The sequence below is a fragment of the Cucurbita maxima genome, unplaced genomic scaffold (genome assembly GCF_002738345.1).
Source record: "Cucurbita maxima cultivar Rimu unplaced genomic scaffold, Cmax_1.0 Cma_Scf00013, whole genome shotgun sequence".
In the NCBI taxonomy this organism is placed as follows: Eukaryota; Viridiplantae; Streptophyta; class Magnoliopsida; order Cucurbitales; family Cucurbitaceae; genus Cucurbita; species Cucurbita maxima.
The window spans coordinates 3,278,366-3,302,234 of NW_019272029.1; the positions used below are offsets into that span (position 1 = coordinate 3,278,366).

The window sequence follows — 23,869 nt, forward strand, 5'->3', positions numbered from 1 at the left end:
TTTTTTTTTTTTTTTTTTTTTTTAGTATAAACGAATCTATTAAATATGAAATAGAAATTTAGGGACTGAATAGGTGTAAATTTAAAAATTAAACTTGAAATTTAATTTAAAAATTATATAATATATGTTTAAGGAAGGGTTTGATACAAAATTTAAAGTTTTTTTTTTTATAAGAAAAGAATTTAAAATATATTTTGTTAAGAAAAATTACAAAGATGCAGGGACAATATGGACAGTTACAAATAGTAAAAAGAACCGGTTGGAATGGTAGGTTAGAAACAGAAGAAAGGGCATTTTGGTATTTACAGAGCATCGAAATATTATTATTTTTTAAATAATAATAAAAACATGCTCCATTTCCCCTGCACAGTGGAGGGAAAGACCATACTGGTTTGGAGCAGAGCCGAAAGTGACGAACCAATGGAAGCTCAGAGGTGAAACAAAATCCGCATGAAAACTAACAAAAAAATATTCACAGTAATCCTCGAAAAACCTCGCTCTCTCTCTCTCTCTCTCTCGTTCTTTCACTGAACCATTGAAAGCTGAGCCGTATGCTGTGGAAATCAGGTTCCACTCAGACCTCAAATCGACTTCTGTAGCAAACCGCTTGCCTTTTTCTTTTTCTCTCATCAATACGGCTCTATGGCGTTCATTTTGGGTTAGTTTGTTGGTTCTGAATCCCCACAAGATGTTTTGGAGATTGGGTGTGGTTCTCGTCAACCAGCACCCCGATGATCGGCGATTCATGGCGATTTCCGAGGGATCGTTTTGAGTATTTCGTGGCTAGATTCTTAGTGACTTTGGTTGATTTTTGAGCGATGATTATGCTGAATCTTCGGTGGGAATTGAAGAATTAGCTAATGGACTGTTTGCGTCTGAATCAGTTTGTATTCCCCTGTTTATTTAGGTTTTTTTTAGTGGTTTCTATGCTCTGGAAATTCAGATCGTTGTTATTTTTCTGAAGCTCAACCTTGGTTTGAAGTTCTGATCTCGAAATTTTAACTTATCCTTGTGTTTGGTGCTTGTCTCACTTTGACTCTACAAGGATTAGTGCCTTCCGGCCCCGGATATCGCTTTCGTTTATTGATTACTGTTACTAGGATTTTGCTGGAGGGTTGTAGATTGATAAATTTGCGTGTGTTTGTTTCTCCTTTTGGGCTGTGCAAGAACTGCTCAAACTTTTGCCCAATTTAGCAAAGTGGGTTCCTGAGGATTTCGAGGTAGAAATTTAAAATGGCTATGTCCTGCAAGGATGGTAACAAACATGGTATCGACAATGGCAAATATGTTCGGTACACACCGGAGCAGGTTGAAGCCCTTGAGCGGCTCTATCATGAATGTCCAAAACCGAGTTCCATTCGTCGTCAGCAGCTTATCAGGGAGTGTCCCATTCTCTCTAATATCGAGCCTAAGCAAATCAAAGTCTGGTTTCAAAATAGAAGGTATTCATTCAACCATTTTTACTTTACTTTAAAGAGTTCATACAATAATAACCCATTTGATAATGGCAGAAGTAGATTTAGAACAAGATGAAAGCCTGTTAGTTAGAGTATTAATTGCCATTCTTACAATAGTACATTTGTTCTTCAGATGTCGTGAAAAACAGAGGAAAGAGGCTTCTCGGCTACAAGCTGTGAACAGGAAGCTTACGGCCATGAATAAGCTTTTAATGGAGGAGAATGATAGGCTGCAGAAGCAGGTTTCGCAGCTGGTGTATGAAAATGGCTATTTCCGCCAGCATACTCAAAATGTAAGATTGAACAGCACACTTATTTCTCCATTTTCAATTCATGGGGTTCCCTGAAAATTGTTAATTTTTTAAGAATGAAACACCATTTTCGATCGAATGGAAGAAAATAAACAATTCTTTATACTATTGTTCTTGAATTTCTCTGTGTCTGTTTATCTATTGTTGAGTAACAATTTGATTTGTGATGGAATTTCTGCAGACGACGCTTGGAGCTAAAGATGCAAGTTGTGAACCGGTGGTACCAAGCGGTCAACACAATTTGGCATCTCAGCATCCGCCAAGGGATGCTAGCCCTGCAGGGTTAGTGGGCATTTGGTTGTTGGGTCCTTTTCTAATCTGTGACCACATTGCTGTCCGCGTTTGCAGATGAGTAATTTTGTTTCCGTATTTTTTTCAGACTTTTGTCCATTGCAGAAGAGACTTTAACAGAGTTTCTTTCAAAGGCCACTGGAACTGCCGTGGAGTGGGTCCAAATGCCTGGAATGAAGGTGTTCCTTTGCCCCTTCTTTCCATTAAACGTTAAATTATGCTTGTCTGACATTGATTTCATTATGCTAATGTATAATCAGTAAATATTATTGTATTTAATTCTTCGGCTATCGATTTTCTTTTACGTGTTTGAGGTATAGCTTGGCTTTCTTTTACTTTCTACATTAGAATGGGATTAAGATCATCTTTGTAAGCAGTTTTATTGCTTCTTCCTTGTATAGCCTGGTCCGGATTCCATTGGAATCGTTGCTATTTCTCATGGTTGCCCTGGTGTGGCTGCACGTGCCTGCGGCCTGGTGGGTCTAGAACCTACTAGAGTAAGTGTCATGACTATTAAATTTGAGTCCACGTTCAAGTTTAGGCTTGTGAGACTGCAAAAATGACTAATATAACTTTCAGGTTGCTGAAATCCTCAAGGATCAGCCATCGTGGTTTCGCGATTGCCGAGCTGTGGATGTCCTAAATGTGCTGCCAACAGCCAATGGTGGAACCATTGAGCTGCTTTATATGCAGGTTACCACTTATTTCTAAATGACTTTGATGCCTATTCTTGGCTCTCAAGCATCTAAGTCACTTTGACATCTCTCATCTCCCTGGTTTTGTAGCTCTATGCGCCTACAACATTGGCGCCTGCTCGGGACTTCTGGTTGTTGCGCTACACTTCTGTTTTGGAAGATGGTAGCCTTGTGGTATGTTATGTTACACCTTGCTTTGAAGTTTCAACTACATTTATTCATGTGGGCTGGTTGTCTGAAATCGCTGGTGGTTTGATGTATATAGATCTGTGAGAGATCACTCAAGAACACTCAGAATGGTCCAACCATGCCTCCAGTGCAGCATTTTGTCAGAGCCGAGATGTTGCCGAGTGGATACCTGATAAGACCATGTGAAGGAGGCGGTTCAATCATTCATATCGTTGATCATATGGATCTGGAGGTAGTATATTCAATTATACTTCCCTTATCTTCTCAGTCAGCTCATCTTTTTAAATCTACATGGCCAATACTAATTTGAGATACTTGATTCATTAATTAGCCATGGAGTGTTCCAGAAGTACTGCGTCCATTGTATGAATCAAGCACTGTTCTTGCTCAAAAGATGACGATGGCGGTAAGATAAATTATGGACGTTTCTGTAGGATTGGGTGATGAGTTGTTTAGTTGTAAGATTATTGTAATTGCAAAATATATTCATACATTATTTTTCTCATTTTTATTTAGGCTCTACGCCAGTTGAGGCAGATAGCTCATGAAGTTTCACAGTCAAATGGAACAGGCTGGAGTAGACGCCCTGCAGCCCTACGTTCACTTGGTCAAAGGCTCACCCGGTTAGCATACAACGAACGATTCTCAATATCTGCTTTAATTATGTATCTTGGTTGATTGTTTTAATGCTGGGAATATCGTATAGGGGGTTTAACGAAGCACTAAACGGGTTCAACGATGAAGGATGGTCCGTGATGGGAAATGATGGCATGGATGATGTAACTATTCTCGTAAATTCATCTCCTGACAAGCTAATGGGATTGAACATTTCATTTGCAAACGGATTTTCTGCCATCAGTAATGCAGTTTTATGTGCTAGAGCGTCGATGCTATTGCAGGTAAAATTGTGTTTTTTATTTCTTTGTTTGATAAAATGATTGGAATTTTTTGTTTCATCTTCAATTTGATCACTGCAGAATGTGCCTCCTGCAATTCTACTGAGGTTTCTACGGGAGCACCGTTCCGAATGGGCAGACAACAATATTGATGCTTATTCAGCTGCCGCTGTTAAGGTTGGTCCATGGAGCTTACCAGGGTCCAGAGTTGGAAGTTTTGGGAATCAAGTAATACTTCCTCTGGCTCATACCATCGAGCACGAAGAGGTGAGTTGCATCATGAACGTATTGCAATGAATTATTACTCTTACGGCCATTGGCCAATTTCTTGCAGTTACTAAGACGAAACTTGTTTTGTTGACCTCAGTTTCTTGAAGTGATTAAACTGGAAGGCATTGGCCATACTCCTGAAGATGCAATGATGCCTAGAGAAATGTTTCTTCTGCAAGTAAGTAATACTTCAGCAGGCGACTAGTCTCATTTACTAGCTAAGAACCTCTGGCTAGGTCCATTGTTCTACAAGAATGAGTTTTGATCTAACATCTTTATATCCTACTCGCACTTTCATTTCAAGTTCATGGCGACTATCAAAAAACTAGTTCTAGGTCCTTATGGTTGTTTTCTGTTCTGATAGCTCTGCAGTGGAATGGATGAAAACGCTATAGGCACTTGTGCTGAGTTAATCTTTGCTCCAATTGATGCCTCTTTTGCCGACGATGCGCCTCTATTACCCTCAGGGTTTCGGATCATACCACTTGATTCTGGAAAGGTGGGTGTAATTAAATCATGGTTTGGATTATTCCTTCTCTTCGATGGTTTCTTTGGGGCTAGTGAAGTGTGGTTCATTAGTGAATCAAAGGAAGGGTGGGGCATTGTGCAATGTAGAATTTGAGCTCTCTCCTATTATTTTGATATTATTGAGAAAATGTTTCAGGAAGCATCCAGCCCGAATCGCACACTCGATCTTGCTTCTGCTCTTGAAATTGGTCCTGCTGGAAATAGAGCACCAAATGACTCTGTAAATTCTGGGTGTTCAAGGTCTGTAATGACGATTGCGTTTGAATTTGCATTTGAGAGCCATATGCAAGAACATGTGGCATCTATGGCTCGACAATATGTTCGTAGTATTATATCATCGGTCCAGAGGGTTGCATTAGCTCTCTCACCTTCTCATTTAAGTTCACACGGCGGACTACGATCTCCACTTGGCACTCCTGAAGCACAGACGCTCGCTCGTTGGATCTGCAACAGTTATAGGTATAGTTTATCTTCTTACATGTTTCTTCAATTCCACTGGTTAAAGAGATCATCATCATCATGTTACTATGGGAATGACATTCGTTTTTTACAATTGTCTGAGTTTAAGAAAACATCTTTCTTATTCAAAGGGCTTAAATCTTGCTTATTACAGGTGCTACTTGGGGGTGGAGCTATTAAAATCTGGTATCGAAGGAGGGGAGCTTGTCCTGAAAACATTGTGGCATCATTCAGATGCAATCATGTGCTGCTCTCTAAAGGTGTGTTCCTTGTAACAAAGCATCTTGCGAAAATAAATTTTACATCGAGCAAATGGCATTATATTCGATAAGAACGACGTTAAAATCTCGAGAAATGATGAACTGTTAGTTTCCAACTAGGACGACTTTAGAGTTCCGTTGATCTTAAAGACGTTATCAAAATTTGAACAGCTTGTTATAGTAATCCATTTCAGTTCTCATATTTATGTGCATTACTTCATTTATAACCTTTGTAGTCTATGCAGGCATTGCCAGTGTTCACTTTTGCCAATCAGGCAGGCCTCGACATGCTCGAGACAACCTTAGTCGCACTTCAAGACATAACTTTGGAAAAGATATTTGACGACCATGGAAAAAAGACCCTCTGCTCAGAGTTTCCACAGATAATGCAACAGGTCCACCCGATTTACCAATCTCTTTACAATGGCAAATTGTCGTATATCATTCTCGAAGTCATTAATAATACCTTGCTCTTGTTTTCTTAGGGATTTGCATGTCTTCAAGGAGGCATATGCCTATCGAGCATGGGCCGACCTGTCTCGTATGAACGAGCTGTGGCTTGGAAGGTGCTAAACGAAGAGGAAAATGCACACTGCATCTGCTTTATGTTTGTGAACTGGTCCTTTGTCTGATGCTAAGATTCCCCAAATGAAGTTGAAGACTTGTTTAATGTAAGATCTCTTTTATTAGTTATTTTGTTTATGTAAACTTTGGATCTCTGTAAGAGAGAGAGAAAGACAATGAATTGGGCTGCCCCTTCAGTAAAAGACCATATTTTATTAGAACAAGCTTCATATAGATACATGCTGTTAATAGGTTAGAAATGAAGATGGCATAGAGCTTAATATCAATAGTTTCCCAGAACAGATACCCTTCATCATTGACACTCAACTAGAAGCTTACTGACTTGTTTAAGAAGCCCACCTAGAAAAAATGACCTTTCAAACCATGCTATGAAACTAGGTGTTGAAGAACCACTGAAAAGAGCAGCTAAAGTGGCTAAAATTAGGAGATCTCAAGCAAAATGACTTAGTTTTGTAGTTTGAGATTGTTGAGATCCTCTGTTCTTATGATGGCTGGAATGCAACTTGAACTCCTAGCAATCCCACCTTTCTTTTGGGCTGGTGCAGCTTTGTCTCTAGGACTCAAAGACTTAGCTCTAAGACCACCTCTCCCATCCATCCTACTCTTCTTCAACATCTCTCTCATTGCCTCAGCCTGAAACAACACCGGATAAGCCCTCCCCAATTTGTTGAACCTTGCGCAGGCGCTCATGTGAGTGTTCAACGCCGCCTCTTTGCTCCCTCCATGCTTCTCCACCTCTCCTTCCACAGCCTCAGAGCATAGCCCGCATATCAACTTCCCAAGGAACTTGTCTCGCATTTGATCGATGTACTCCTGAGTGTACTCCTCACTCATTCCACAACACTCACACCGCGCATCCTCGATCTCAGATATCGGTGGAAGTGCGTCTTGTTTGGTATCCGATGTTATAGCCAACTCCTTCCCTAACTCCATGGATATGTCTGAGATTGTTCTTTGGAGGGCATTGGATGAAAGCCTTAGTGCCTTGGAGAAGTTGTTGCTCCTTGGAATAGCTTCTCCATGAGGTGCCATTTTGACAAAAGTCTCGAAGAACTTGAAGAACTTGAATGGGTTCAAGGGTTTTGATTGAAATGAATGAGGACTCTAATGGTTGTTGAAGTTATTTATAATAGCTATTGGTGATGAGTATGAAGCAAGGAGTTTCTGTGGATGGAAGCAGACTCACTTGTCAATTACTCAAGTTAACGTGAAGAATCATGAACATGCACAAATCTTCCAGAGATTTATGCCTACTTGTGCTTCCCTTTTTGTTCCCTCCAAATAAGTTCGAACGGATGCAATTTTCACACGCCGACAGCTCTCGAGTTTTCGATTTATTATAATATTCTCTGTTTTTTAGTTTCAGTTAATGAACTCACATCTTCACCGTTATTTGTTGAATAATCTTTTAATACACTTATGTCATTTTTCGTTATTTTTACGATCAATCAAAAATATATATATATATATAATTTTGATGGTTAACATTCATTTGAACTTGGTTATCAACAAAAAAAAAAATTCACTTTTCTTTCAGTTGAAGTATCACAAGGTGTCTCCTTTTAAGTTTGGTTTTTGGAGTTAGGTGATCAATTAATGCAGTGTTAAAATCGGATATACTCAAGCAATGTCTTCTTCGTTTAATTACGTTTGACAATGAATAACATAGATAAATAGATGGAACTGTCTGTATTATGACTATGACTCATCTGTTATGGTGTGATGTAGGTTTTATGATGATCGCTCACTGGCCAAGATCTTTCTGAAAGTTCTTAGTGACGTCATAACCTATGTTGGCTATGAATATGGCGGGATGATTTATAAACAAAGTAAATAGAGAAATTAGTATATATTTTATAAACCCGTGGTTAAAATACTATTTTAATTAATGTATTTTAGAATAATTTCTAGTTAATTCTTTAATGTGTTATTTAGAAAATTTAAAAATTAAAAGAAGAAAAGGTAAATAAAAAGGGTTGGTTTAGGGTTCACGAGTTTGCAGTGTTGAGCCACACACACACTCCATATCCCATTTTCCAAGACAATTATTGACAACCATTAAAAAACAATTAATTAAATAAACAAAAAGAAAACTCTTTTTTATATATTTAAATTGCATACTCATATATATATAATTTTAGAAAAACAAATTAAATGTGGTGTTATTCGGTATGCCCTGACGATGTGATTCATGTCGAAGGCCCATTTGAAAGCCCATTTTGAAAGCCCATCAACATTGTTTTTTTGGGCTCGATTGTGGGCCATCTGGACAAAGTAAAGTAATTCTCATTGGGCCTGTACTTCCATCTCGGCCCATAACTTTCTAAAAGCTGAACCAGCTCCTTTTTCCCCAGATATTGCTAGAAGTAGCGGCGGTATCAACATTTTGATCACGTGCTCTATATTATTTTTAATCACACCGTCCAGCCAGGCTTAAATAGCACGTGTTGTTTGAAACTGTAATACGTGTCAAATTACTCACACATTTCACTAATTTAATTCCTTACGCAAATCTCAATAGTGTATAGTAATTAGCACACTTTATTATTAAAATAAAACATTTAAATATCATGTTTTATTATTATTATTATTATTATTTAATATTACTATGTCTCGGTCTTATTGAGCTAACAAAAAAAAAATCTCTCTTTAATTTCTCTTAAGATTCCCCTTTTCGTTCATTGTGGGTCATCATAAAGATTCCCACTCTTTCTATGTATAGTGGGAGTGAGCAGACTTTTCCTATGGTAGTCACCCCGTGACCTCAGATCATCCTTCTCATCTCAGCTTACTTTGGCTATACTTGTATGTGTTAGGTTGAATGACATTGTGACTTATATGGATCACAACCTCATGTGTAACACACCATGAAATCATAGATTTAGTAACAAACAAGTAAATCAGTAAATTATGTACATATATGATCTATTCGACGTTTAACAGTATGTAGCCAACCACGTGTAGCTTCACACGAGAGTTTTGAGGTAAAAGGCTAAAAATGCACTCATCAATCAGCTCAACCCCATTTTCTATTTTGCAACAAAATATTTTTTTATAGGGACAAAGAGGATAATATCTACTAGCATTAAACTTGTGTCGTGTTAAACGTATTAAGAGAATATGTCACGTTGAAGCGGCTGATAGGGTAGCAATAATGAGTGAAATTTAAGTGAATAAATTATTATTATATTTAATAAGAGAAAATGATTGGCTGAAATTGCAATAATTAATAAATAATAGAATTTGATTAGTACACCGTACACCCACCGCCGAGTTTCCTTAAACCATACGCCCTCCGCGCCTCCCAAATTTCCCCTATAAATACCCTCCTCAACCTTCCCTTCTCAGTGCGTTGAAAAAACACCTCATTTTCAATCTCTCCTTCTCTCTCTTCTTCGCTCTCTCTCTCTCTAGAAAATGGAAAATAATCTTCCGGTGATATCCAAAAGGCTCTGGAAATTGGTACGCGTCGCTTATTTCCTTCTCCGTAAAGGCATCTCCAAGAGCAAGCTCATTCTCGACCTTAATCTCATGATGAAGCGCGGCAAAATCGCCGGAAAAGCCATTGCCAATCTCATGTTCCACCACCACTATCACGGCGGCGCCACTCCTTCCTCCTCCGCTGATCAACTCCCCGTCGCCGTTGGTCCCGACGATTACGAATTCAACTGCAGCGATAGCCCCGCTTTCCCTTCTCTCCACTTCCCTGCCTTCCACAAACGCCGTCGTAACCAAAACCACACCTCCTTCTTCGCGTGTGCTCACGCTCCTCAAACACTCGACGATGATGCTGCTGCCGTTAAGGCTGCTGTCGAGATTTTTAACTACCACAGCGGCGCGTCGTCGCCCTCCCTTGTCTCAGGGAGCGTCCGCCAGCTAAGGATAACTGACTCTCCGTTTCCTCTACATGACGCCAACGCTGATTCCTCGGTCGATAAAGCCGCCGATGAATACATCAGCAGGTTTTACAAGGAGCTCAGACTTCAACCAACGGCCGACGAGAACTGAATTCCGACTCCGGTCACCGGTCACCGCCGGTTCGAAGCCAATAATCATATATAATCTTTTAGTCACGTGGCATTGTTGTTGTGCTAATTACAACACATGTATTAGTTTTGCAAAGAAAATGGAAATAAAGGGAGTTGTTTGTTTTGTCTAATTTATTTATTATAATTTGTTTAATTTTTATTTTTAGTCCTTAAATTTCTATTTCTATTTAATAAGTTTATTAATTTTTATTTAATTCAACATCTACCCTCTCTTATATTAATATAAAATATGCCCAATAAAAGAAGAAATTATTTGAAAAAGACGGATTAAACATTATTGAGAAGGTTCTCACGTTGACTAATTTAGAGAATTATCATATGTTTATAAGTCGGTAATATCATATCATTGTAGAGACATTAAAAATATAAATACTAGCGAAAATTCAAGTGGCTATTTTGACCAATTTCATTCGTATAATTACACTCATTTCAAGTTATTGAGCATAATTTAAAGAGCGGTGATTAAGTTAATTTTATTTAAAAATATTATTTCGTTCGTATAATTAGTCTCTCAATTTTTATGTCATGTCGAGCGATGATTTATTTAATCTTTTTTACAAAATTATAAAAGAGTTATAATTCATGAAATGGTAATGTATGTATGACATGGAAAATGTTGAAAATAAAAGCCGTTTTGAACATAGAAAAGGTGAGCTTTTACAGCCTTAACACCACAGCTCCACTAACCAAACAGTGAAGGATTCCACTCTCTCTCTCTCTCTCTCTCTCTCTCTCTCTCTCTCTCTCTAAATATATATATATATGGCATGCGAGAGATTTGGTTTGTATTCTAATGAGATCTGTCAATGCTTCCTTTTAGCTCGAGGTTTTCAACATGTGCACGTTCTACATCAGTTTTGTTAGAGACTACAATTATAACATAGCATATAGCTAAACTGATGAATAGGACTGTTGATGCGACACCCGTGTAAAAGATAGCTAAATGAATGAATGGAGACCACGATTCGATTAAAATTGATCTTGAGAATGTTAAATTATAGTTAAGAAATTCTTAAAAGAATTGATAATTACTATTTATATCAACTGTGTGTATCTTTTTTTTAAAACTAAATTATAAGAACTTCAAGCTTCAGTATGTTTGTCTTGAAAAAATTCTAGTTGGGTGACCTCCTAATTTTTTTTTTTTCTCGAACCGATGAGAGTGAAAACAAAATAGTTCAAATCAAGTAGGTATCATAGCGATGTGATGTGATGTAACAGCTCAAGCCCACCATTAGCAGATATTGTTCGCTTCAGCCTGTTATGCTGTTAGTTTTACAACTTTAAAGCACATCTACTAAGGAAAAGTTTTCACACTTTTGTAAAGACCGACTTGTAATCTCACAATCTACCCACCTTGAGGGCTCAGTGTTCTCACTGGTCTACCGCCCGATGTCAAGCTTTGATACCATTTGTAATAGTCAAAACCCACTGTTAGCATATATTGTCTGCTTCGACCCATTACTTATTGTCGTTAATCTCATGATTTTAAAATGTACTCATTTTCTACCGACGTGAGATAGCTGGAAAATGGTACCATTATTGTGTACGGTACAACGTTGGAGTATGCTAAAGAAACCGGCCGGCCTTCTCATTTCTCTGATCCGATACATCCCCCCTCTTTAAAAATATCTTCCATTTAATTTTCTTCCCGCTTTAATTATTATTATTTATTTTTTTATTCAACAAAAATTCATCAAATTATTGCAAGATTTTCAATCATATATTCTTTTAAAGTGTAAAATTAAATGTCATGATATAATTTGTTTTAAAGTATGATGCATGATTATAATTTTTTTTTTTTTTTAAATTTGACTAAATGACTTTATTTATATGAAATAATTATAAAGATTAAGTGATCAACTCGTCGTCATCAACCTCCAGATCTCGGTAGCTATCTTCCCTTAAAAATGAGCTTCTTTCAAACAGTTCAAGAGCTCGAAAGACGGTTTCCATGAATTCGACCATATTTAAGTAATAGTTTTAATTATATAAAAAAATGGATAATTTAAACATAATAAATATTAAAAATGAGAAAAGCATTTGGTTGGAAGGTTCCTTGAAATCCAAAGAGAGGAGGATATGATATTTTATTAATAATTATTTAAAAGAAAATAGAAACAATAAATAAATATATATAGAGAGGTAGAGACTTACCACTTAAGGCATTCCAAAAGCGGCCGTTTGATTAAAATCCAACCGTCCATTTGTTTTTCAATATTTTCCACTTTTAATATTCAACCCTAAACCCTATATTATATAAACATTTTATTCGCTTCTTTAAAGTTACTCGTGTTGGCAAACATATGTCTCGAGTTCGACAGACCAACGAAAGTTACTTTCGAGATTCAAATACAAAATAAAATAACTAAGAACGTGAATTTTACCTACCCATAACTCATAAACCATGATTAATAATTTCACTCATTCAAATTAGCCCGATCGTACTTCATACCCATATCATGTCTCCAAGGTGAACAACCATGGAACAATGTAAGCTAAGGAAGTTGACAAAATAGATCCTTAATCTTGAAAAAAGGATTGGCTCTGAGAGTTGGGCACGAGGGTCTCAGTCCCAAACCCGTTAGCTGTTGGGGACTGCTGGAGCTACTCCCGTGACGAGAGCGGAGTGTTGCGTGCTGAATGATTTCACTCTTACTAATATCCTCGTGATTGTGTGACAGCTGTAAAACGTAAATAGGTAATATAAGAAAACAAGGTGCGGCGCCCGAAGATTGAAGTACTTACTAAAAACCTCGAGTATACAATGAAAAAGCGTCAAAATTATAAAGGCGAGTTATGCTTTTTAAAAGGCTCAATTTTTTCATGAATGCAAACGTCTTTCCTTTCCCCATCTACCCACTCACTTATAAAGCTTGCCACCATCCTTTACCTAATTCAAACCTTCCTTTTACAATAACACCTTCTAAACCCTAATTTCTAATTAGGTTCATTATTATTACTCGAAATATCTAGTTACGTTAATTATTGTTTACGTATGCATATAGCTATTATGGGACGTTTATATATTTTGTTGGTTTTAGACTCGGTTAAAGGAGTTTGGCTGGAATCCAACTGAAGGTAGTCGAGGTGGACATTCTTGCCCGTCACAAATATTATCAGTGGAGTGCTTGTTGCATGTCACAAACATACTGTTCTTGATAGTGGATTTTCACTCCTAACACTGAGTCTAGCCCCATTTTGAGAAGAATGCTTTAGAAAACAGGGGAGAGAGAGGTTTTTAAAAGAGAGTTTGAAACACGGTTGAAAGAAGGTTTGAAAGCTTATTATATGACTATAACCAAATAAAGAAATACCACAACTTGGGCTGTTCCGGGGATTTTAAGGGATCTTTTACTCTAACTTGGGCTATACTGTAGCCCGATTGCCATAAAATATGCACTATTGACCATATGTTTGAACGTTAATGTTGATCCGTTTCATGTTGAAATAAAAAAATAATTAGAAAACAAATGTAAGATTATCTTGATATATCATTAAATAATTTTTAATAGACATATTTAGATAATATTTAAACAATGCTAATTGTCACATAAAATTCAATCTACAATAAACTAAATCTAAATTAAGAAAAGTACTGAGAAAGAAAATATCTCTTATGACTTTAATGGGTTGGGCTGACCCAATATGCAACCGAAGTCCAGGCCCATAAATCTATGTATTGGGCTGAGATTCGGGTTTGGGCCAATGCCGGTTCAATGATAAACTGACACGTTGTACGCTTTTCCACTGTGCAGACACTTGAACCCTTTTCCCTCTCGGTCACCGTCGGGATCTCTCTCTCTCCCCCCTCTTCTCCCGCGCTGAAATCACTCCGACCAGAAATTTCTCAGCGGTGATTAACGGTTGGGGGTTTGTATTGCGAGATATCTGTTCCTGTGCTTAATTCGGCGTTTGGTACATTCCTCTGAAACTTTTGGTTGCATTTCTCTCTTACGGCTCTTCTTTTATTGTCGAAATCGGCTTTCTAGGGTTGCATCTTTGTCTGTTCTTAATTGGTTGGGGTTTTGAGTTCGGTGGGGTGTGGTTAGAGGAGTAAACTAGGTTTGTGGTGTTCTTGTGGATTTATGAGGAGAATCTTGGTCTCTGTTTGGGGCTTTGAGCATAGGATGATTCTTGAAGGATGAACGATGCCGGTACTGCGTAGCGGAGTGCGCAGGGGCCGGGCAAAGCAGAAGATAGACGTGTTTAGTCCGATCGAGCCGCAAGGGGAGGCCATTGCGACGAGAACAAGGAGGAGGAAGGCAGCAGCGGCAGTAAAAGTGGTGCCTAATAATAACGAGAAACCGTTGCAAGAAGGAAACAATCAGCAGCCGCCACCGGTCAATGATAAGGTAGCTGCTGTGGTAGCGACTCCAGAAGAGAATCGGGTGTCGAAGGAAGCTTTTCGTGTCAGAGGTGGAGACGAGTTTGGAATTGGTGAAATTGGAGACGCTGCTGGTGGAGCCAAGAAGGAAGAAGCAGGGGAGAAGAAAATGGATGATCACGACAGTGGAGCAGGAAGCAATGATAAAGCTCACGCTGTTGAAGAGGAAGGAAGCACAGCACCGCTTCCTGAAAAGGTTAGTTTTTTGTCAGCTGCAAAAATGAGTTCAAATTTTAGACAGCTGCAAGAATCCATACATCTGTTGTTGCATATTACGCTGAATTTGTTGAGTGAATGATGGAGAACTATATATGATAATAAACTTAGTTATATTTCATATCATGTTTGGAAATTTCCCTACTTGACAGTTGATTTACTTGATCCATCTTAAGTTTCACACCCAGTTTTTTAATGGCTCATCTCATGACCATATCCTTATTGACTGACAATGTTGAATTATCATAACTTTGAGCTCCCTTGAGTTTTCTTGATGTGGGTATTCTGCATAACTTCACATTTTAGTCATTATCATTCTTCATTTTAGTTTATGGTCTGTTTTTTTAGAAAGGGCTTTTAGAAGTAGCTTCATTATTGTTACCCCATTAATATTTTTCCCTAAAAAACCCTACAGATTCAGGTGGGTGGTTCCCCACTCTACAAGATAGATAGAAAGCTAGGTAAAGGTGGATTTGGACAGGTTTATGTTGGACGGCGTGCCTCCACTGTTAATACAAATGAGAGAACCGGCCCGGGTGCTGTGGAGGTAAGCATCAATTCCCACCCCTCTCTCCCTCTCTCTCTATACATGTGTTACATTGGACGAAGTTTCTGATGATAGGTGGCTTTGAAATTCGAGCATAGAAGTAGCAAGGGATGTAATTATGGACCACCTTATGAGTGGCAAGTTTATAAGTGAGTGGTTGTATAAACTCTCTCCATTTATTTTGTTTTGTTACTTTTTTTGTGATTCTTATACTGTATCTAATCCCACAGCACTCTTGGTGGTAGTCATGGTGTACCACGGGTGCACTACAAGGGTAGACAAGGTGACTACTATATTATGGTATGTTCTTATCTGGTTACATCTTACATTGTTTTGAAGGCCATATTTTAGGTCGTTACATGCCACTTTAATCTTTTAGGTTATGGATATGCTGGGGCCAAGCTTGTGGGATGTTTGGAATAATAACGCTCATACGTGAGTAAAAATGAAACTTTGCTCAACTTCCATTTGAACGTGGTTTTAGTATCGTTTCTTTTTCTTATTTCAGAATGTCTGTTGAAATGGTTGCATGCATTGCAATTGAAGCAATATCCATATTGGAAAAAATGCACTCTCGCGGGTAAGGGTCATGTTGGGAGCCATTTAGATCTGGTTTCTATTATTAGTATACCTAATTTAAAATTATATTGCTTCATTAGGTATATTCATGGTGATGTCAAACCCGAAAATTTTCTGCTTGGTCCTTCAGGGACCCCGGATGAGAAAAAGTTGTTTTTGGTCGATCTTGGACTAGGTATACCATGACTTGCACCTTTTCTCATTTAATATTCATTTGTATGTTGCATTACTCTTTGTTTTTATCGTTGTCAGCAACCAGATGGCGCGATGGTTCTGGCCAGCATGTTGAATATGATCAGAGACCTGATGTATTCAGGTTCACCTTTATCCTGTTTTATTCTATAAACCTCTTTCTTTTCCATCCTCTCAAGCTTTTGTATTCCTGATTCTGTCTGTTGTTGATGGTCATGGTTCATTTGTGTTCTTCTTCGACAGAGGAACAGTGCGCTATGCTAGTGTACATGCTCATTTAGGAAGAACTGGTAGCCGGAGAGATGATCTAGAATCTCTTGCCTACACCCTAGTTTTCCTTCTTCGTGGTCGTCTACCATGGCAAGGATATCAGGTTGACCTTTTCTTAAGTTGAATAGTCTCTTTTGTCCTGTATATAATTTCCTTTTACCATGTTGATGCTTTTCTATGGGAAAAAAAAAATTATATAAGACCTAACCGTGAAGCTGGTTACAGGGAGAGAACAAAGGATTCCTTGTTTGCAAGAAGAAGATGGCTACTTCTCCAGAGACTTTATGTTGCTTTTGTCCACAGCCCTTCAAACAGTTTGTTGAATATGTGGTGAACTTGAAGTTTGACGAAGAACCTAATTATGCAAAATATATTTCACTTTTTGATGGAATCATTGGCCCAAATCCTGAAATCAGGCCAATAAATACAGATGGTGCTCAAAAGGTATGATGCTCAGATAGAAATTTGTGACCCCCGCCCCAATTAGCCCCAATTAGTTAACTTCGAGGTTTGACATCTTATTACTGAATTTCCATCTTCTGAAGCTCATTTGTCAAGTGGGGCATAAGCGAGGCAGATTGACTTTGGAGGAGGAAGACGATGAACAACCAAAGAAGAAGGTTCGTATGGGCATGCCTGCAACCCAATGGATCAGTGTTTATAATGCTCGGCGGCCAATGAAGCAAAGGTATTCATGCATGTTTATAATGCTAATCTCATAGCTCGTATAAAAGCCGTGGTAAAATCAATCTAGCTATTTGAAATAACAAATGATTTTGTTGTTTAGGTATCACTATAATGTAGCTGATGTAAGGCTTGCGCAGCATATTGAGAAAGGGAATGAGGATGGCTTGTTTATAAGTAGTGTGGCCTCATGTCAAAATTTATGGGCCTTAATCATGGATGCTGGCACTGGGTTTTCATCACAAGTTTATGAACTTTCACCTCATTTTCTTCACAAGGTTACTTTTACTTTTTGCCCCAGATGGCGTCAATAACCTTTATTGGTCCAGTGTGCTTATTGGGTTTGAAGTTAGTTATTGATGACTTGGTTGTGAACTGAAGGAATGGATCATGGAGCAATGGGAAAAGAACTATTACATCACAGCAGTAGCCGGAGTCGTTAATGGGAGCTCATTGGTTGTAATGTCTAAGGGTCGGTTGGAATATTTTACCCCATCTTATATAAGAATGATGCCATTTTCCTTTCATCAATTGAATCTCTATTTAATGATTCCAGGCACACAGTACTTGCAACAGTCGTACAAAGTCAGTGATTCTTTTCCTTTCAAATGGATTAACAAAAAGTGGAGAGAGGGATTCTATGTAACGGCAATGGCTACCTCGGGAAGTCGGTGGGGTGTTGTTATGTCCCGTGGTGCAGGATTTTCTGATCAGGTTATTTTTCACATAATGAAAGGATAATATCATCTAATCTGGTTATACAAAATTACAGTGCAAAACTGACCTGACCGTTTTTCTTAAACTTCAGGTGGTCGAGTTGGATTTCTTATACCCTAGTGAAGGTATTCATCGCCGATGGGACTGTGGGTATCGAATCACTGCAACTGCAGCAACCAGTGACCAAGCAGCCCTCGTTCTCAGCGTGCCAAGGCGAAAGCCTGCTGACGAAACACAAGAGACACTTCGAACATCAGCATTTCCAAGTACCCATGTCAAGGTATAGAACTCTGATTCAGTAAATGATGGTGATGATTCTGTTCCCTTTATTAAATTGTCTAAATCTATCATTTCCTACTGCAGGAGAAATGGGCAAAGAACCTTTATATTGCGTCCGTATGTTATGGAAGAACAGTTTCGTGAACTTCTATTATCTGTTCTAACAAAAAGAGAGAAAAAAGAAAAATGAAAAATGACACACGCAGAGACCTTGGTAATTCAGGGGGCTATCCAAGCTTAGAGAACTGCTTTTGGTGTCCTAGTCAAATTAAATGTAATTAAGTCAATACCAACTGTTAGAATATTTGTGAATTATGCTATTTATAGAAATATTTGCCCCATTGTCCATGATAACTTAAGCCGTGCAATTTGTTTCAAATCTTTTCTCCCTCTCTGTACACACACTCATACTAGAAGACAAGTGAGAAAAAGGAAAGAAGTACCTCTATGAAGTTTGATCCCCAGCATTTCAATTTGAGGGTCTAAGTTGAAAAATTGAACCACTTTTCAAGTGCCCCCTGGCTCCAAGCAGTTTTAATGGCTGGATCACCCTTTTCCTAAACGAGAACATATATCCTTCTGTGCGCTGACAGGTTGCATAATAATTACTAACAGAATGAGGTATTTTCGGTTCAGTTTGTAGCTCTGACAGTTACCCAATTTTTTACGGTAAATCCCAAGCAACAGCTTGTAAATGTACCTTCTGAGGAATGAAGGTTCGGGATTCCATTTACATTGTACTCTAAATCCCAGCAGAACAATCTCCACAAATTTACTTTTTCCTAAGCAAATAAGGCAGAATCTCAAGAACGTATGCATTGAGGTAGAGCGCATGATCATGTCTTTCCTGTATAAATAAGACATAAAACTACGTAAGATGACATGACTTGAAACATTTCTCGCACTAATGACTTCTTTCTCCCTTTATATGATGATCTTGTTAATTTTTTATAATAATAATAACAATAAAATAATGAGCAATTACCGTTCGATATGAAGCTTTCCTGGTAACCAGACAATTATAGTACTTATATTCCTCCCCGTGGTAGGTTGGTTTATAGAATCTGGTTTAGGTTTCGCCTTTTGGCATTTTTTGCACTTTTTTTTTTTCTTTTCTGTTTGGTTCCTCTCTCCAGTTCTCGTTGGTTTCTTTTTTCTTTTTCTGTGTAACATAAATGTACCCGGTAACATAACACAAGATCTCCAACTTTCACTGCGTAACACCTGAAGATTCCAAAGGTATGGACCGATCACGCACTCCTCTTGCAACATTCACCACTCATCCTCATCCTTTCCGAAGCCAGTATATCGAACTCGTGCTTCCTGTGAAGTTTGTTCCAATGCATTAGAATACAGAGCACAGCAGATTATGAGGCTTTTCTCTTCATCTAAATATCTGCCAACATTTTTCTGATGGTTTTATAGTAATAAGCCACAAAGAGTAGAAGACAATCAAGTATTTTGTGTTATTTGCAACTCTCTAAAGAAGTATATGAATTGTGTGGGAAAGCTTACTAGTTCTCCATGGCAATTAACTCGGTAACTGAGGAACGAAGCAATGTCATACCTAAGAAATCAAAGGAACATTAGTAAGATTCCTCAATTCAAGAGCAAAAATCACGAGTCTTGACCAAAGAAGATCAAGCAGTAACAGAGCTTGCTGAAAGCAGACTGATGTGCTTATTCAAGTATCAATGACTTTTCTGTAAACCATCGAGTTGAAACTAGAAGAGACAAGCATTTCATAAAATCTTCTCATCAGATAATGATATATGATAGGTCCATAATCTATGCCATTGCCATATACCATACATCAACAAAAGTAATAGATACATCTCAATGATAATTCTGACCGTAAATAGAGCAAGATAACTAAACATAAACATTACGGGTTAGTTGAAGCAGGAAATAATGCTAGAGCTTTTATGGTTTCAACATGTATAGGCATGAACCATCAACTTTACATTGGCATCAGGGTAAGCAAATTGAGTATAAAAGCTCTATGTTAGACGATAAAAATCAAAATCTAACTATTATCACATGTACCAAAGCTACCATGTAAATATCATTGCAGCCAACTTTCAATCACTTTTTCAACTTTGTTTCTAACTCTGTGGAGCTAAGTAATCTATATCCCGACTTCTGTAAAGCTTTCTTACAGGATTTGAACTGAATGTCAGTCTTATCAAGGGTGTAACATCCTGAATGACTGCAAATAATAGATGTCTGAGAAGTTAGCATTGTTTATACGGAGATTTGTCTTCCTCTAGTTTTTCCAAGTGTGAAATGAAAATAAACTCAAGGTACTTGCACAGTGATAGGATTATGGGTAGCTAAACTTGAGGCACTACATCTGAATAGGGAGCAATTATCGTCTATAATATGTCAATAATCTATGGCAATTGTGCTTGTATGAATGTGAACATATGATTCCATCACGGATCAAGCTCATGTAATGTAACAGCATTGTATTTTCTACTCTGAATTTTTCTCACCATGCATGGTCTATTGACGAAAAGGCTTTGAATGCTAATCTTGAAAGATCAGTTGCATTGCCTGCATTAAATTTTCAAGCAACGATTTCAAGTTTGCCAACAGGTGTAAAAAGTGAAACTTACTGTTGAACTGCCAATTATAGTATCTTAGCCAAAGATCAAATCATGCAAGGAGACACTGCAGTTTTCAAATCACAGTGCATGTTATGACTAGAACATAGACTTCCTGGTTCAGCCTCGATGTCACCATTCTGTGAAGGTTTGAACACAGGATCGTGGCATCAAAACGACACAAGTTGAAACTGTCAGGACCAGGTTTTCTCAATGAGAAACCCGAGGTTCATTGTTGAACGTCAATACTACTATAAGCAGCAGAATGCAGAGACTCTAGATGTGCTTGGTATGCAATGCAAGAAGCACTAACCATAAGCACAGGCTATAGCAATCCCTGCTCGTCTGCTAAATTTAAACTAACGTGCTTCAGAACTGCGAGTTTCAAGTTTCCTTGCCTAAGGATCTTTCCACTTAAAATCTCTGGATTAAAGACTTGATAATATAAGTACAAATTGTTGTGCGCCGAAAGCGGAACAAAGGTACTCACAACACCAATGAACGATTTTACACAAAGAGGCACTAAGATATTTACGTGGTTCGGAGAGAAGTTCCCCTGCATCCACGAACCAATCACTAATAAACCAAAGCATTACAAGTGAATATCTCACTATCACACTACAAAGACTCAGAACACATGTCACTCAACAAATACAATGTGACTCCGAAAGCTCTCCCAAATTCCGATACCAAATTCTAATATCAAATCCCTATATATAACTAAACCCTGGTGTGACTAAATCTAATTCAAATAACCAAATCAAATCTAATTCAAATAACCAAATCAAATATAATCCAAAAACCAAATCAAATCAAAACTTATGACAATTTACAACAATCTCCACCTTGTCATAAGATCTCCAAATCAAATCAAAACTTAATGACAATTTACAACAATCTCCACCTTGTCATAAGATCTCCAAGTTGATAACTGAGTTGGTTGCTACCACCTCAAGCCTCAATACGTAAGTTGGGAACTCCATCAATTATAGAGAAAGCATATGCTATCGTATCATCAAACCTTGCAGGTTTTCGAATTACCCTTCGTGGTCTATTCTTGGCGATAGACTCAGGTTCCTCCACTCTTTCATTTACAAGGCTTTGCTCCTCCAGACTTTGCTCTTTCTGTTCTAAGACATCAAAGTTATTATTTACCTGGTCAATAGGTTCTTCAGTAGGAGCAACCACATCAGGAGAGAACACCACCTTCTCCACCTGCTTCAATGCCTCGTCATTATTTTCAATTTTCTGCAAAAACATTCCAGACTCATCGAATGTCACATCTCGACTATTAACAATCTTACTTGTTTCTGGACACCATAACCTATAGCCCTTCACACCTTTGCTAAAGCCCATAAACTTGGCTTTTTTTGCTCTAGGATCCAGCTTTGAGTCTGTCACATGATAATAAGCAGGACACCCAAACACATGTAATTTATCATAATCACTAACAGGACTACCTGACCATACCTCAAGCGGAGTTCTCCCACCGTTTCCAGAAACAGGTAAACGATTCACCAAGTGAACTGCATAACTGAGAGCCTCAGCCCAAAATGCCTTACTCAATCCTGCTTGAGACAATATGCATCGAACCTTCTCTATTAATGTCTGGTTCATTCTCTCAGCAACTCCATTTTGTTGTGGCTTACCAGGAACAGTGAAGTGTCGAACGATCCCTTCATCTCGGCATACTTTAAGGAATGGATCATAAGTATATTCTCCCCCGTTGTCTGATCTCAGCCTTTTGATTTTCTTGTCCGTCTGATTCTCTACCATTTTCTTCCACTCTAGGAAGATTTGGAGAACCTCATTTTTGTGCCTCATGGGATACATCCAAACTCTCTTCGAGTAGTCATCAATAAAGGTGACGAACCACCTCTTTCCTCCCAATGAGACATTCTTTGTGGGACCCCATACATCAGTGTGAACATAATCCAAAATGCCCTTTGTTTGGTGTATAGATGTACCAAATTTCACATTTTTTTGTTTGCCAAATATACAATGTTCACAGAAATCAATTCTTCCAGTTGTGGCACCCTTAAGAACTCCTTGGTTCACCAGTGTCTGAAGCGCCTTCTCACCAGCATGCCCGAGTCGCATGTGCCATAATTTCGATATGTCTTGTTCTTTCGAACTTGCCACAGCAACATGCCCAATTATTGTGGTTCCGTTGAGGTAGTATATGCTACCTCTTCTAGTTCCTGTAATTGCCACCAAAGCTCCACGAGCTACTTTCAAATTCCCTCCTTCCAAAATGATGCGATAACCACTCGCATCCAAAACGCCAAGTGAAATCAAATTTTTCTTCAAGTCAGGGACATACCTCACATCTTTGAGTTTTCGTATAACCCCGTCAAACATCTTGATTTGTACTGAGCCGATTCCCATTATCTTACAAGTACTATCATTTCCCATATAGACAACTCCACCATTGAACTCCTTGAAGTCCAAAAACATCTCTTTGTTGGGACACATATGATAGGAGCACCCAGAATCAAGAATCCATTCACTGGTTTGGCTGACTGATAGGGAGATTGTCAAGGCATCATCTGTATCAGTGTCGTCATCTCTAACCACATTGGACTTCGACCCCTTCTCTTTTAAGATCGAACAATCTTTTTTCCAATGGCCTTTCTGTCGACAATATGCACACTCATTTTTATCAAGTTTTCTCCAATTATCAGATCTACCTCTCGACTTTAGTCGAGGCTCTCCACATTCGTTCTTTTTCCAATTGGAAGTCCTTCCATGAGCAGTGAGAACATTTGAGCTAGAGCTTTGATATGTCTCCTTTTCCTTCTTTCGCATCTCATTGTTTATTAAGGCATTTGAAACATCTTCAAAATCAATATTAGTGATTCCATGTAGTAGGGTCGTTACTACAAACTCGTAGGATTCCGGCAAGGAGTTTAATAACAACAACGCCTTGTCCTCGTCATCAATCTTAACATCAAGATTGAGCAAATCAGTGATGATTTTGTTAAAATCATCCAAATGCTCAGCCATTGAGATGCCTTCCTTGTAATCAAAACGGAAGAGTTTCTTCTTCAAATAGAGTTTATTTTCCACACTCTTCTTCATATATTTCGCTTCAAGCTTGTCCCATAATTCTTTCGCCATGGTAACCTTCATAAATGGATATTTCTGATCCTTGCCAAGACAGGATCGAATAATTCCACAGGCTTGCCGATTTAATTTCGTCCATTCTGCTTCTGTCATGTCTTCAGGCATTTCCTCTTGGAGAGAGACATCGAGGTCTTGCATGACCAATAAATCGCTAACTTCGCCTCGCCAAACACCAAAATTATTGGTTCCATCAAATTTTTCTACTTCGAGATTGGAACTCCACACTCTCGATCCACGTCGTGATGGTTCTGCCATTTGCAATAATTAATCTGAATG

General features: G+C 38.3%; 4 protein-coding genes and 1 long non-coding RNA gene across 5 annotated transcripts; 3 read left to right on the plus strand and 2 right to left on the minus strand.

Annotated features, from left to right (window-relative positions):
* Window positions 1–375: 375 nt before the first annotated feature.
* LOC111488553 (homeobox-leucine zipper protein ATHB-15) lies at window positions 376–6,138 on the plus strand. Its single transcript, XM_023136343.1, has 18 exons — window positions 376–1,442; window positions 1,591–1,750; window positions 1,950–2,050; window positions 2,148–2,238; window positions 2,461–2,556; window positions 2,639–2,752; window positions 2,845–2,928; window positions 3,020–3,175; window positions 3,275–3,349; window positions 3,460–3,566; window positions 3,650–3,842; window positions 3,921–4,106; window positions 4,207–4,287; window positions 4,474–4,608; window positions 4,774–5,096; window positions 5,251–5,356; window positions 5,602–5,751; window positions 5,842–6,138. Exons 1-18 carry the CDS (start codon window positions 1,234–1,236, stop codon window positions 5,986–5,988), a joined length of 2,514 nt encoding a protein of 837 aa, XP_022992111.1. The 5' UTR covers window positions 376–1,233; the 3' UTR covers window positions 5,989–6,138.
* LOC111488724 lies at window positions 6,118–7,271 on the minus strand. The gene has a single exon (XM_023136641.1). The coding sequence runs from the start codon at window positions 6,971–6,973 to the stop codon at window positions 6,386–6,388; it is 588 nt and encodes a 195-aa protein (XP_022992409.1). The 5' UTR covers window positions 6,974–7,271; the 3' UTR covers window positions 6,118–6,385.
* Window positions 7,272–9,358: 2,087 nt separating this feature from the next.
* Window positions 9,359–9,949, plus strand: LOC111488328. The gene has a single exon (XM_023136024.1). It carries the CDS (start codon window positions 9,359–9,361, stop codon window positions 9,947–9,949), a length of 591 nt encoding a protein of 196 aa, XP_022991792.1.
* A 3,788-nt stretch (window positions 9,950–13,737) lies between these two features.
* On the plus strand, window positions 13,738–18,215 carry LOC111488576 (casein kinase 1-like protein HD16). Its single transcript, XM_023136398.1, has 16 exons — window positions 13,738–14,573; window positions 15,009–15,140; window positions 15,216–15,289; window positions 15,371–15,440; window positions 15,520–15,575; window positions 15,649–15,720; window positions 15,800–15,894; window positions 15,972–16,035; window positions 16,155–16,284; window positions 16,407–16,625; window positions 16,727–16,869; window positions 16,969–17,143; window positions 17,247–17,337; window positions 17,422–17,579; window positions 17,674–17,862; window positions 17,946–18,215. Exons 1-16 carry the CDS (start codon window positions 14,142–14,144, stop codon window positions 18,003–18,005), a joined length of 2,160 nt encoding a protein of 719 aa, XP_022992166.1. The 5' UTR covers window positions 13,738–14,141; the 3' UTR covers window positions 18,006–18,215.
* LOC111488769 lies at window positions 17,445–18,703 on the minus strand. The gene is made up of 2 exons (XR_002719253.1): window positions 18,305–18,703; window positions 17,445–17,803 (listed from the first exon to the last, which is right to left on the minus strand). It is a non-coding gene; the product is annotated as an uncharacterized LOC111488769 (long non-coding RNA).
* Between the last annotated feature and the right edge of the window lie 5,166 nt (window positions 18,704–23,869).

Bases quoted from the DNA above. Each gene is read 5' to 3' on its own strand.
- LOC111488576 (XM_023136398.1), top strand. From the start codon at position 14,142: ATGCCGGTACTGCGTAGCGGAGTGCGCAGGGGCCGGGCAAAGCAGAAG. The intron at 15,441-15,519 runs GTATGTTCTTAT...TTAATCTTTTAG, and splicing joins AAGGTGACTACTATATTATG to GTTATGGATATGCTGGGGCC. The intron at 17,580-17,673 runs GTTATTTTTCAC...CTTAAACTTCAG, and splicing joins GTGCAGGATTTTCTGATCAG to GTGGTCGAGTTGGATTTCTT.
- LOC111488328 (XM_023136024.1), top strand. From the start codon at position 9,359: ATGGAAAATAATCTTCCGGTGATATCCAAAAGGCTCTGGAAATTGGTA.
- LOC111488553 (XM_023136343.1), top strand. From the start codon at position 1,234: ATGGCTATGTCCTGCAAGGATGGTAACAAACATGGTATCGACAATGGC. The intron at 1,443-1,590 runs GTATTCATTCAA...TTTGTTCTTCAG, and splicing joins GTCTGGTTTCAAAATAGAAG to ATGTCGTGAAAAACAGAGGA. The intron at 5,357-5,601 runs GTGTGTTCCTTG...TAGTCTATGCAG, and splicing joins TCATGTGCTGCTCTCTAAAG to GCATTGCCAGTGTTCACTTT.
- LOC111488724 (XM_023136641.1), bottom strand. From the start codon at position 6,973: ATGGCACCTCATGGAGAAGCTATTCCAAGGAGCAACAACTTCTCCAAG.